The sequence below is a fragment of the Bidens hawaiensis genome, unplaced genomic scaffold (genome assembly GCF_021521415.1).
Source record: "Bidens hawaiensis isolate Kalapana, Puna unplaced genomic scaffold, B.hawaiensis_p1.1 tig00004595_1, whole genome shotgun sequence".
Lineage (NCBI taxonomy): Eukaryota > Viridiplantae > Streptophyta > Magnoliopsida > Asterales > Asteraceae > Bidens > Bidens hawaiensis.
The window spans coordinates 1,937,387-1,950,186 of NW_027491279.1; the positions used below are offsets into that span (position 1 = coordinate 1,937,387).

The 12,800-nt window shown below is 38.7% G+C and overlaps 1 protein-coding gene across 2 annotated transcripts; it reads left to right on the forward strand.

The window, feature by feature from the left end:
- Positions 1–823: 823 nt before the first annotated feature.
- On the forward strand, positions 824–3,922 carry LOC143627097 (putative glycerol-3-phosphate transporter 1). 2 transcript variants are annotated; one of them, XM_077096996.1, is made up of 3 exons: positions 824–1,003; positions 1,990–3,024; positions 3,124–3,922. In XM_077096996.1, exons 2-3 carry the CDS (start codon positions 2,046–2,048, stop codon positions 3,687–3,689), a joined length of 1,545 nt encoding a protein of 514 aa, XP_076953111.1. In that variant the 5' UTR covers positions 824–1,003; positions 1,990–2,045; the 3' UTR covers positions 3,690–3,922. The 2 variants fall into 2 exon arrangements, with proteins under 2 accessions (XP_076953111.1, XP_076953112.1); XM_077096997.1 differs by lacking the exon at positions 824–1,003 and having other exon boundaries at positions 1,978–3,024.
- The last annotated feature ends 8,878 nt before the right edge of the window (positions 3,923–12,800 follow it).

A 12,800-nucleotide genomic window follows, 5' to 3' on the forward strand; every position in this document is an offset into this window, starting at 1 on the left:
CCAGCATGGAAAACTTTTTGACTCCTTATACCATACGAGTCAATATTGGCATATTTGTATTGTTTGGCCTTGAAATCGTTTTGGCTCATTTGCCTATTTGGTAAAGTTTCATTTTTATTTGACTACAGTTAACTACGTCGCATACAAGTTGAGTCCAAATTGACTCATGTTTATAAAACAACATCAAAAATATTATATTTAATGACACAATTTATCCGTCATTTATGGTCTAGTGATAGAAAGACTTTGGTTCTCCAGTAGAGACTCAAGTTCGATCTCCACTTGTGTCACTTTAGATATATATTGAAAATGAAGAATTCGAGCTAACTTTTGCGAGGTTGTCAGTTCAGATCTTAAGCCCACACGGATTTTCATCCCACCGAGTTTTACGCCAGAGAGTTCTGCTCTTGTGGCGGCACAACGATTATCAAGTGGCGGTCTACTGTATAGTTTCCCAGGAGAACGCCCAATCCAAACTTTGAAATCAGCGTAAACCTGATTAAAACAACATAATCTGACCAGAATAACTAAATAAGACATCGAGACCTCTAAATTGAAGAGTGTAAAGAGGAAAATCGTAGTTAAAAAATATTATCTCAAAACATTTTGATAGTGGAGATTAGCAGGTAAAATTAACTAAATTATTATTATTATTATTATTATTATTTAAAAGGGATGTTGTACCCTCCTAAGGGTAGTATCGTCATATCAACCAAAACATTTAATTTGGATAAATGACAAATAAAAAGATAACAAAGGACATTATGGTAATTTAAATTTGAAGCAAATAAAACCTTTCGCTATAAAAAAGGAACATATTCTCCATTTGGCTTCCAACAACAACAACATAAGAGAGTAAAGCAGAAGCCTATCAACTCAAAGACATCGATCCGAGGTTATTGAGATTAGATACATACATGCACAGATCATAAATTCTTAGAAAAACAAGTACAAGAAATCTAAAGAGAGAAGCAACTGATTGTCATCATATCCAGTTATCTAGGTATCATTGTACTTTCTTGTTTATGTTTGCATTAGTTTATTTAATATTAATATATATGTTTTATATTCGAAAACAAGAGTTAGGTTTAATTAGGTTCGTAAAGGTTAATGATTATTGGTGTAATTATGGAACATATGTTCGAATAATTGTCGGCTAGTTAACTAATTTCTGGCAAACTTTTGAGATGTTAATCGGATGACGTATGAATTTGATGAAAACAAAGTTATGGATTGTTTTTCACTTTTTTTTTTGTTATAAAAAAATATCTGAATCCGAAACCAAACCCGAATTATCTGAAATTCTGAACACGAATTATCTGAAATTCTAAACACTATCTGAATCCAAATCCGAAATTCAGATACCCGAAATTAACATAAATATTCTTTTACAAAATTATTAAATATTGGTGAGATTTTGAAAATTATAAAATATTAAATATTAATTAGAAATATTTTAATTGGATTTCCATCCGAATTCAATTCCGAAATTCAGATATCCGAAATTATCATAAGTATTTTATACAAAATTATTAAATATTGGAGAGATTTTGAAAACTATAAAAAATTAAATATTAATAAGAAATATTTTAATTGGATTTCCATGTTTTATTTTTGGTAGAATTAGGTTCCACACTGCTATTGATTAGACTGTAAAGAATTAATCCCAAGATTTTCAGGAATAATTTAGATTTGTTGGAATAATAGTATTTTCCCCTTTTGTCTTTTATCTATCATATTGATCTTGATCACATGTACTTGCTTGTTTTAGAAAAGACAATAATAAAAAATAATAATTTGGAGAGGTATTATAATAGTTACAATAAAAAATGAAGCTAAGAAATAATTCCTCTAGGTAACAGTAATTTCTCTACTGTTAACATAATTACTTTATTTATTTGTATGTTTTCTCACGTTAAGAACGGTATTTATTTTATCCTAACACTTGAAATATTATACCTATCTAAATTTTCATATCTTGTTTTTCAGCTTGGTTGATATTATAAAGAAAGTTGAAGGTCACTAGTAGTAATTGTAACTCATCAATGGGTTCAATATCAGAACCAGTCCATGAATCATCAAACACAAAGCCACCAGGAATCAAATTAATAGAATGCACAAAGAAATCAAACATTTCATTCAAAACCCATCAAGCAATTGTGTTAATTGTTACATTTCTAGCTTACACAAGTTATCATGCCACTCGTAAAACAACGAGTATCATCAAAAGCGCGTTAGATCCTCAAACGCCCGAAGAAACCCTGCAATCGGCCTCGTTTTTGAAAAGATCGAATGCGCTTTCGTGGGTTCTCGGAAACGGGTGGGCCCCGTTTGCTGGATCGAACGGGACGGTTTTGCTCGGGGACCTTGATTTGGCGTTCTTGTTAGTTTACGCGGTTGGGATGTTCTTTTCGGGTCATATTGGGGACCGAATGAATTTAAGGATCTTTTTAACGATCGGGATGGTTGGAACGGGCTTGTTTACTTCGTTATTCGGGCTCGGGTACTGGGCTAATGTTCATATGTTTTACTACTACTTGGTAGTTCAAATGGCAGCCGGGTTGTTTCAATCGACCGGGTGGCCCTCGGTGGTTGCGGTTGTCGGGAATTGGTTCGGGAAGAGTAAGCGAGGGCTTATAATGGGGATTTGGAACGCGCATACATCGGTTGGTAACATATCGGGCTCGTTAATCGCTTCGTATTTCTTGGCATACGGTTGGGGTTGGTCCATGGTGGTCCCGGGTTTGATGATCGCGGTCGTTGGCGTCGTCGTTTTTATGTTCTTGCCCGTTGACCCGGAATCGGTCGGGGTCGATCGAGACGAAGATGAAACCGAATCGCCTAAAAAGGGGGTAAGGCATCCTTTGTTGAGCCCGAAGCCCGATACTGAGAACGGGTCGGCTGTTGGGTTTCTAGAAGCTTGGAGAATACCCGGGGTTGCCCCGTTTGCGTTTTGCCTCTTTTTCGCGAAGTTGGTCGCTTATACGTTTCTTTACTGGCTTCCGTTTTACATTAGTCACACTGGTACGTGAATATTCGTTTTTTCTTAAAAAATAAAGATTTGTGTTTTAGTGAGATTATACTGGATACGTTTGTTTATTAAATATTTTTTTATCTTTGCAGCTATAAATGGCGAGTATTTATCAAGCACGGCTGCCGGGAACTTAACTACATTGTTTGATGTAGGGGGTGTGGTGGGAGGAATCTTAGCCGGTCATATATCTGACCGGCTAAACGCTCGTGCAATTACAGCAGCGAGCTTCACATATTGTGCGATTCCCGCACTATACCTATACAGGAGTTACGGGCATTTATCCATGCCCGTAAACATCATTCTAATGCTTGTCATTGGGATGTTTGTTAACGGACCGTATGCTTTGATAACAACCGCGGTCTCAGCGGATCTCGGGACCCACAAGTCATTAAAAGGCAACTCGAAGGCACTTGCAACGGTGACCGCGATCATAGATGGAACGGGTTCAATCGGTGCTGCGATTGGGCCCGTGTTAACGGGCTACATTTCGACCCAAAGTTGGAGTGCGGTTTTCACAATGCTTATGGGTTCGGCTTTCGTGGCAGGGTTGTTTTTGACTAAACTTGTCGTGGCCGAGGTGACCGAAAAGTATCAAGATTTACATAGAGGTTCGAGTAGCGAAACTCCTCGGTCTAGCCCAATTGAAGAAGTGTGATTAATGGTGAATAATAATAATGATGAAAATTAAGATTTTTGTTTATAGGAGAGGTTAAATGACCTTTAATATTGTATAATACAATTGTTTCTCCTAGATTCGATTATGCGTGGGAGGAGATGACGGGCGTTAATCGTTTGTATATGTAATAACGAATACCGGACCGGTCATTGAATCAGCCGTCTTGATGTAGTATTTGGACCAGATTAAATAAGTTCAATGCTCAATTTTTTAATTGCTCTCTCTTGAACAATGCAAGTTTGATGATATAAATATAAGTTTTAAGTTATGTTATGTTTGTGACAAGATGTGAAAAATAAGGTGTTTGAAACTGTTGGCTCATGTTTGTATTAAAAGGGCAAAAAGTTGTGATTGCTATTTTGGCAGTCACAATCATACACTATTAATTTATTTAATTTAATATTAATATAGTGATGAAACCAACCAAGGTCATTAAGGCTGAGGGGTGTGGAGCGCGAGAAAGGGCGCAAGAGGCCAGCCGCTCGGCCGCTCGCGCCCCGGAGCGCGAGCACCACACCACCGAGGCGCGAGAGGGGCGCGAGAGGCAGGCGCCAGGGGTCTCGCGGGAACTGTTGCGCGTAAAGGGACTTGGGGAATTGTGAAAGAGACGTTGGAGTGGTAAAATGAGCCGTTGGCTCTTTATTTAATAAAAAAAAAAAATTTTTTTACTCCTAAATATTACCCATTTTATACACACAACTTCAAAAAAAAACCAAACTTACCCATTTCTTTATACAACACTTCCTATATATTAACCATTTCTTTCAAACTTTTTTAAAAAAACCTTTACAAAATCCTATATAATACCCCTAAATCAACCCATTTTTACCATATAAAAAACAACCCATCGTCCCAATTTTTTTTTTTTTAATAATGTCGTCGTACTCGTCTGATTCCGACTCCTCCGAAGAGGATGATTTGCTTCTTCATGTAGGGGGAGTTTTGACCGCAACCGTGGTCAATCTCTTGCAAAATCAAGCCCATCAACCCCGACTCCCGAGGGTTAGAGCACCACCTCGTGATCGTGATCGATCGGGTGCTAACGATACTTTGATGAGGCATTATTTTAGCCCTCAACCGGTATACGCGGAGTCGGATTTTCGAACTCGTTTTCGAATGAGCAGGCAATTGTTCACGCGTATAGCGAGTGATTTAGAGGCACGGTATCCCTTTTTTCAACAAAGGGAGGATGCTAGGGGTCTTCCCGGTTTTACCCCTCTTCAAAAATGCACGGCTGCTATCCGTCAATTAGCGTACGGCATCTCGTCGGACGCTTTGGATGAGTATTTACAGATGTCGAAAAGGGTTGCACGTGAATCCCTTCATTTTTTCTGCCAAGGTAAAAAACATTAATTTTACTTTTTATTAAATATTTATTACATTTTGTAATATATATCGTACGTAGGATGTGACATCTGCCCCGATCCGACCCGACCCAGGTACCCGTTTCTCTGACCCGATCTCTTTCTTTTATGATTTAATATTTATTTATACTTATATTTTACTTTTAATAATAATATATATTTTACTTCCCGCCTCCTTCTCTCTCTTTCTTTCCGCCGTCCCGTCCCTCTTCTTCTCTCTTTCCGCCTTCTTTTCCCTCTTGTCGCCGTCCCGCCCTTAAGCCTTGTTTCCTTCTTTTTCTCCTCTCCTTGTCCTTTGTTTCTTCCCGCCTAAGGTTGTCTGCGCAGCTCCACGCGCCAGACTCCTTACAAGGAAGCCTGCGTGAAGACCATCTGTTCCAGCGATACGCGAGACGAACTCTTCTCGCAGCGCGCTAAGAATTGTAATTCTTCTCGCAGCGCGCTAAGAACGGTAGTTCTTCCCGCAACGCGCTAAGGATTTGTAGTTCTTCTCGCAGCGCGCTAAGAATCGTAGTTCATCCCTCGACGCGCGAAGAATTATAGCTCCTCCCGCGGCGCGCTAAGAAATGTGATTCTTCCCGCGGCGCGCCTTAGCCTTCTCGCGCGCAGCTTTCTCGCGCTAGACTTATCTTTTCTTCTGTTTAATCTAGCCGTTTGCTTTTGTGTTGTCTTATCTTCTGTGCTGTTGACCTGACCTATCTCATGTCTGAAAAGCCACTTTTGGCGCAGCATGCGCACCAACCCCATTGGTTGACAGAAAAAGTGACTGACATTATCTTTTGAGATCTGCTTTTCCATGCTTGACCAGTACCTTTATCTGACCCGCCCATGCCTGTTTACTGTTACCTGTCAGCTTTATCTTGCCCCATGCAGCTGCCATATCTTTTGATATCTTTTGCTTTTGGAATCTTTTGCTTTTTGAGATCTTTTCCCCTTTTTCTAGGGATTGTGTTCCCTAGGGTTTCTCTATAAATAATAATGTTAATTTTCTTAACACTGCACACACAAAACACTTAATCTCTCCTGTCCTCTCTTGCTCCTTGCCGTTGTTCTTCCTCTGCCGTCCTCCGTCTTCCTCCCTGTTCTGCCCTGCTTTTCCGGTAATATATATTATATATTATATATAATAACTTACTTATTAATTATGCTAACTTGTAATCAAGACTTAAAACAAATCATTAAAACAATAATCTTTAATTATAGGTTAACTTGTGCTTGTTTAAAGTTGGTTCTTGCTTTATCTTACACCGCATCGTTTATCAAGTGAGTAATCTCGTACCTAATCCCTTTTTATTTTTAATGTTTTGGGATGTTCATGTGTTCGTACAAACTTAGAGTCTTAAACTTGTTTATGAACTTTAGTCGCGCAGTATCCCATGTGTTGAGGACGTTTACTTGGCTGTTTATTTGTATGTGTGTATCATTAACCGCTTTGTTCGGCCTATTCCGAAGTTTTCATGGATCCATTAGATGAACACGGGAGACCTATCGTTTACAGTTTCTTTGTTTACACTTGCACAGATGTTTTCTTGTTTTTGTGCTCATTTGGGAGCACGGATTGAACTATGAACTATGAGCTATGATCTATTTAGGCTTGATCACAATCTGATTACACCCTTGTTAAACACCAGACATACACGTGTTGCGCGCAGATTTATTGTTATCTATGTATTGTATTAAACTTGATTTCTCACCAACACGCAAGTGTTTGACGTTTATTTTAACACATGTTCAGGTTTGCAGTAGCTGTTTTGGAGCTTGAGAACACGTAGGAAGTTTTCTTTATTTTGGACCTAGATTAAAATGTATCAAGACAAGTTATTGCTGTTCGAATATTATGATTTATAATATATTGATTTATGATGATTTATGTTATCTTATGTTTACTCTGCGCGTGCGCGAATGAATGTATTTATTAAATATTGACACCCAATAGTGTCACGAGTAATGAAACAATATGTGGCGCCCCGATGTATAATCCGCCTTTGGTCGGGGTGTTACATAGGAGTCATATCGACTTACGCTCGGAGATATCTGCGTAAACCTACAACGTATGACATCCAACGCATATATGACGTGCACGCAGAAAAACATGGTTTTCCTGGGATGCTAGGTAGCATCGATTGTACGCATGTTGGATGGGCTTGTGTCCAACGGCCTGGCGAGGTCAGTTCCACCGTGGTGATCATGAAGGGCCGACCCTCATACTTGAGGCGGCGGTGTCACAGGATCTTTGGTTTTAGCATGCTTTTTTTGGTGTTGCTGGGTCAAATAACGACCTTAATGTTATCGATCAGTCACATTTGATCAACGACCTAATCGACGGGGTTGAACCACCTCAATCTTTTGTTGCAAATGGAGAACTCTTCAAGTACGGGTACTATCTGGTCGATGGTATTTACAACGAATGGGCTGTGTTAGTTCAAGCTTTTACAGATCCAATCGCCGACAAACGGAAGTATTTTACGAAGAAGCAAGAGTCTGCTAGAAAAGATATTGAAAGAGCTTTTGGAGCTATAAAAAAACAATATTATGTTCTGGCGAACCCGATACGTTATTGGACTCGGGAGAGGATAATGGACGTCGTCTACACGTGTCTTATCCTACACAACATGACGTTAGAAGACGAGGGCAAAGCTATATGCCAAAACTACCAAGGTGACATTCCGCCACAACCGTCCACAATCAGTGATCAACAAAAACTTCATAACATAGCAAATATCAAGAGCCGTGAGATACACGGGTATCTTCGACATGAGTTGGTTGAACATTTGTGGGCGTCGCGACCAGATGATCTTGTATTAGATTAGTTTTATTATTAAATATTATTGTTTGTTTAATTTTTAGTATGTTTTTTTTTATTATGAATTTTCAAAAAAATGTGTGTTTTTTAAATAATTTCTTGTTTTTTTAATAATACGTTTTTTTAATACATTTATAAAAAAATAAAAAAATAAACCGCTCGCGCCCCCTCTCGCGCCCCTCCACACCAGGGCCCGGGGCGCGAGCACCACAACCAACACCCATCTTATCAAGTTTCTCTCTCTGCCACACGTCACAATATTATTGGCTGGCGCCCCCACTCGCGCCCCCTCTCGCGCCCCCCACACCCCTCAGCCTAAGATGCAATGGTCCCTCCTAATCATTCATCGTGAATAACTATTTTTAGCTACAAATTATGCTTTCTAGCATTTAGGTCTTTATATATACACTACGGATGAGAGTTCACTCGTTTCACAAAGTTTTTTCAAGAAACAATTAAAACAAATTATTATTTAAAATACAAGAACACTATTGAAATGCAATGCAAACATGTTGTTGGTAAACCTGTATTAGAACCTGAAACAATAAAACAATAACGATAATAGTGAAATCGGACTTGTGGTTGACACAATTCCCTTAAACAGATTCGCGGTCTGTTCCCAGGGTACTTTGTTTCGAAGCAACAGCGGATTGCCTAAAACGAAATCGTGGTAATGTTGCAGCAGAGAGTTAGAGAGAGATGTGATATTTGGTGTATTTGAACCCCAACATTTCATCTGGTTTTATAGCTTAGTGAGCAGTCTCAAAAACAAGTGCAAAAATTGCCTCACGCGGGCCCGGGTTTTTGGAGCTACATTTGTGCCCACAAGACGTGCGGGCACACATGAGTTCAAAGAAATTCTATTCCAGAAACCAAAATTTGCAACCCCCCCTTACGCGCCTTATAAACAACTTGTGGTAAAACACATCATAAAGCTTCAATGGAGTAGTGAAGGCTAAACCTTATAAACAACTCCTCATTTTGTTCCCAAATCGATGTGAAACAAGTTTTATCACTTTTATATTTAAAACATTCATTCACACACATATACCTAAAACTTCTAGCACATGTGAGTTATGTATAGAGTATATTACTTATACTAATACATAACATTTATATGTGTAGTTAAATGTTGAAAAAAACATTATATAAATGCAAACAAATGTGTTGAATGATTTGTGATTATGCATATAAAATACACATTTGGATGTAAATGATAAAAAGTATTAGTTATTGCTAAAAAATTAAACATTTAGGTTTATCTTTTTTGTTTCTCGCAAAAAAATTGAACATTTAGGTTTTACCGGCTCCTCGCTGTCTTGCCGTTTGGTGGGCGTGGAGGTCGGGTTTTATCCGGGGAATCCCTCAATAGGTGGACCGTTAGGGACTCCGTCCGTCCGGCTCGTGGCCGGCTCGGGCTACCTTTAGCCAATAGGGGCCACGTACGGAGTACCTGACGTTACTTAATTGGTCGTTCAAAAAAAAAAAAAAAGACTGGTCACCCATCCACACACATAGTCTATATTTATCTTGTTCATTATATTCATAACATAGTACATCTAGGTACTTATGTGGTTCACACTAACGTAGATTATGACATTTTGTAATGGACACGACTAACGCCTATGGACACAACTAACGCCTTTATATATATCTGAGGGGTTACAAGTGAATTGGTGGTTCATGTCGATTTTAGGACTTAAAAAGTAAAGCTAAACAAGGAAGAAGGTGGTCCTGCAGGCTGCAGCCAGTGGGAGTAGGTTTACAATTTTTGAAACGAAATGCTACCCAAGTAAAATACTTTATAGATATTCGTCCCTACCTCAACTTATTAGTCACTTAAATCACTTTATCAGTCATGTCATCTGTAGGTGGTCGAGTTAGATTTATACGAGTAAATGAGATTCATTAATAATGTAATGAATTTATAGAGTAGCAATTAATATTTTATTATATTTCATATTATTTGTCAACAAGTCGGGTCAATTTTAAAACTATTTTTTACAATGACAACTTTCTTATGTGTTAGACAACCGCACTCTCTAATTTGGAGAGCCATGTTGCCCGCTCTAGCCAAACTATTTTGTCTTAACCGGGTCCACACTTGCTTCAGAGTTTGGCTTGAGTTTTCTCCCGTAAATCATATCGCCGGGAGCCACTACTTGACAGTCGTTGTGTCACCACAAGAGGTCAAGAGCAGAACTCTCTGCGTAACACATTGTGGGATTAAAACCCGGGTGTTCATGGGATTCAAACTAACAACCTCGAAAGGCCAAACTCAAAATTTTCATTGTCATTATCCACCTAAAGTGCCGTAAACAAGGATCGAACTAGAGTTTATATTAAAAAAAAATCAAGCCTCCTACCTAGTGGCCACAAGTAAAGAATTGGTCAACCTTAAAAATACATAGCAATATTTAGGAATATTTAGGGTTAATTACTTAATGTATAAGCGATTATTATAATCGAGTTTTAAGTTATACTTCATCTTAAATTGTGTGACTTTTATTATCCATTCGTTCTTGTAAAGCATTGTATTTTTTATATTTATTAAGGTTGTGCTTGTTTTTGCTTATAAGGTCTACAAGGAGCTTATGTCTGCGGGTGCGCAGACATAAGCTCTTGAAGACTGTTTGTTTTTTAGAAAAAAAGAAGATCTGAAAATTGCTTTTATGGTCTTCAAAATAAGCTTTTTTCACAATCTTCACACATCTTCACACTTTTTAAAATCATACCAAGTACCAACACCCAATGTCCAACACCACCACCACCCACCATCCGCCACCATCCACCGTCCGCCGCCACCACCACCACCACCCACCACCACCGTCTGCCGCCACCACCACCCACCACCACCGTCCACCGCCACCACCACCCACCACCACCGTCTGCCACCACCACCCACCACTACCGTCTGCCGCCACTACCACCCTCAACCACCACCACACACCGTCCGCCACCACCACCGTCAACCACCCACCACCACCACCGTCCATCACCACCACAATCCACCACCACCACCCACCGTCCGTCGCCACCACCACCCCCGTCTGCCACAACCACCGTCCACTACCACCACCACCACCCACCGTCCGTCCCCACCACCCGCCACCACCATCCACCACCACCCGCCACCGCCACCACCCACCGTCCGCCGCCACCACCATCCACCACCACCATAGTCCACCACCCACCGTTCATCACCACCACCACCCATTGTCAGCCACCATCACGGCCCACCACCCACCACCATCCACCGTTCACCACCTACCACAATCGTTTACCACCACTCACTTCCATAGTTCATAAACCACTAACAATTATTTTAGCAGTCTACAAACGTTAAATGACTTATATCTACTGTGATATATATGACATGCAACTAATTTTCAGCTTATGCAGACAATATCCAGTTTATAAAACAAATAATCTTATATTTTCAGATTGCAGACCTTTAGACCATATCTTCAGTTGCATACATTAAATAAGATGAAATCAGATTGCAGACAATTTTATCTTAAAAAACAAACAGACCTAAATGACGGCCGATCATGTAATTTTAAATATATATTGAAAATGAAACAACATGTGCTCGGTATTCCGCATCAAATTATTATCGGGCATGTTACTTGTAACGTTAAAATAAAATCAGACCTATGAATCTGTCATATGTTTATTGTTTGGAATAAAAAATAAATTGTGGGCACATTCTAGTGCATGGATTGGACACCACGAATAAAAATTTAATCTATGGCCACAACCATTTGCATTTGCTTCACTTTTTTCTAGGTATATTTCGGACTTAAGCAACACTACCAAACAAACCTCTTTATCTATCAACAAAAAAGAAAAAAATATATATATGAAAATAAATAAGTTCAAGAAAATAAAGTATGGTCTGAAAGTAGTGTTAAAATCCAGGTTCATTCACCATTTTTTTTCTTTCAGTCGTTCCATATAATTAAGCAATATAATACGTCATATCGTTTCACGCTTGCCGGCATTTTCAGTACATAGCGTATAGTCCGGATAAGACCATTGTAACGTGCTAGACGTGTCACCTAGGCTACAGATGCACTATGATTCTGATGAGATAACCAATTGGGCCCCGCCCATAACAAAATGACACTGACCTTTTGTTATGGGCTCATAATGTAACTAACTGTGATAGTAACTAATCCCGATGTGTTAGGCCCAAAAGAATCTTGTAGGCATATATACCATCTAAGTAGGGGTGTTTATCGTATCGGATAACAAATTATTCGGATTTGAAAATTTTTGGACCCTATCCGAAATCCGATCTGATCCGAATAAAGAATATTCCTATCCGATCCGAATCTATCCGAATTCAATTCGGATCGGATTCGGATAATATCTAAATAATCCAAAATTATCCGAAATAAACCAAAATCATTTCCTATTTTTTTGTTCCTAACATTTAATAGTTTAGAATCACAATAAACATACAAACCAGAATATACAAATTACTATTAACAAATTTAAAGTTTAAACTTCAAATAATAGTTTAATAAATATACAAAACCGGAAAATACCACTAAAAACATGTTTTTTTATTCGGATTAAACGGATATCCGAATAATCTGAATAATCAGAATTTTTTTAAAATTCCATATCCAATCTGATCCGAATCCGAATTAATTATTTGGATAATCGGATTGATCCGATCCGAATAAAAATTCGGATCGGTTTATTTGGGTTTCGGCTTCGGTTCGGATTTCGGTTTTTTCCGGATATCGGATTTCTTGAACACCCCTACTCCTTAGTCAACTATGTTAAGTTAATCGAGCATTCAGTAATTAACTTCAATCATCTTCAATATTGTTTACATACTTTACTAATTCTCACGGCGGAAGATGGTCGGCGAAGAAATCATTTGACTTTATGGACGAATTTAAATTTAAA

Coding starts and splice junctions, on each gene's coding strand:
- LOC143627097 (XM_077096996.1), top strand. CDS start 2,046: ATGGGTTCAATATCAGAACCAGTCCATGAATCATCAAACACAAAGCCA. Junction 3,025..3,123: donor GTTTTACATTAGTCACACTG/GTACGTGAATAT, acceptor TTATCTTTGCAG/CTATAAATGGCGAGTATTTA.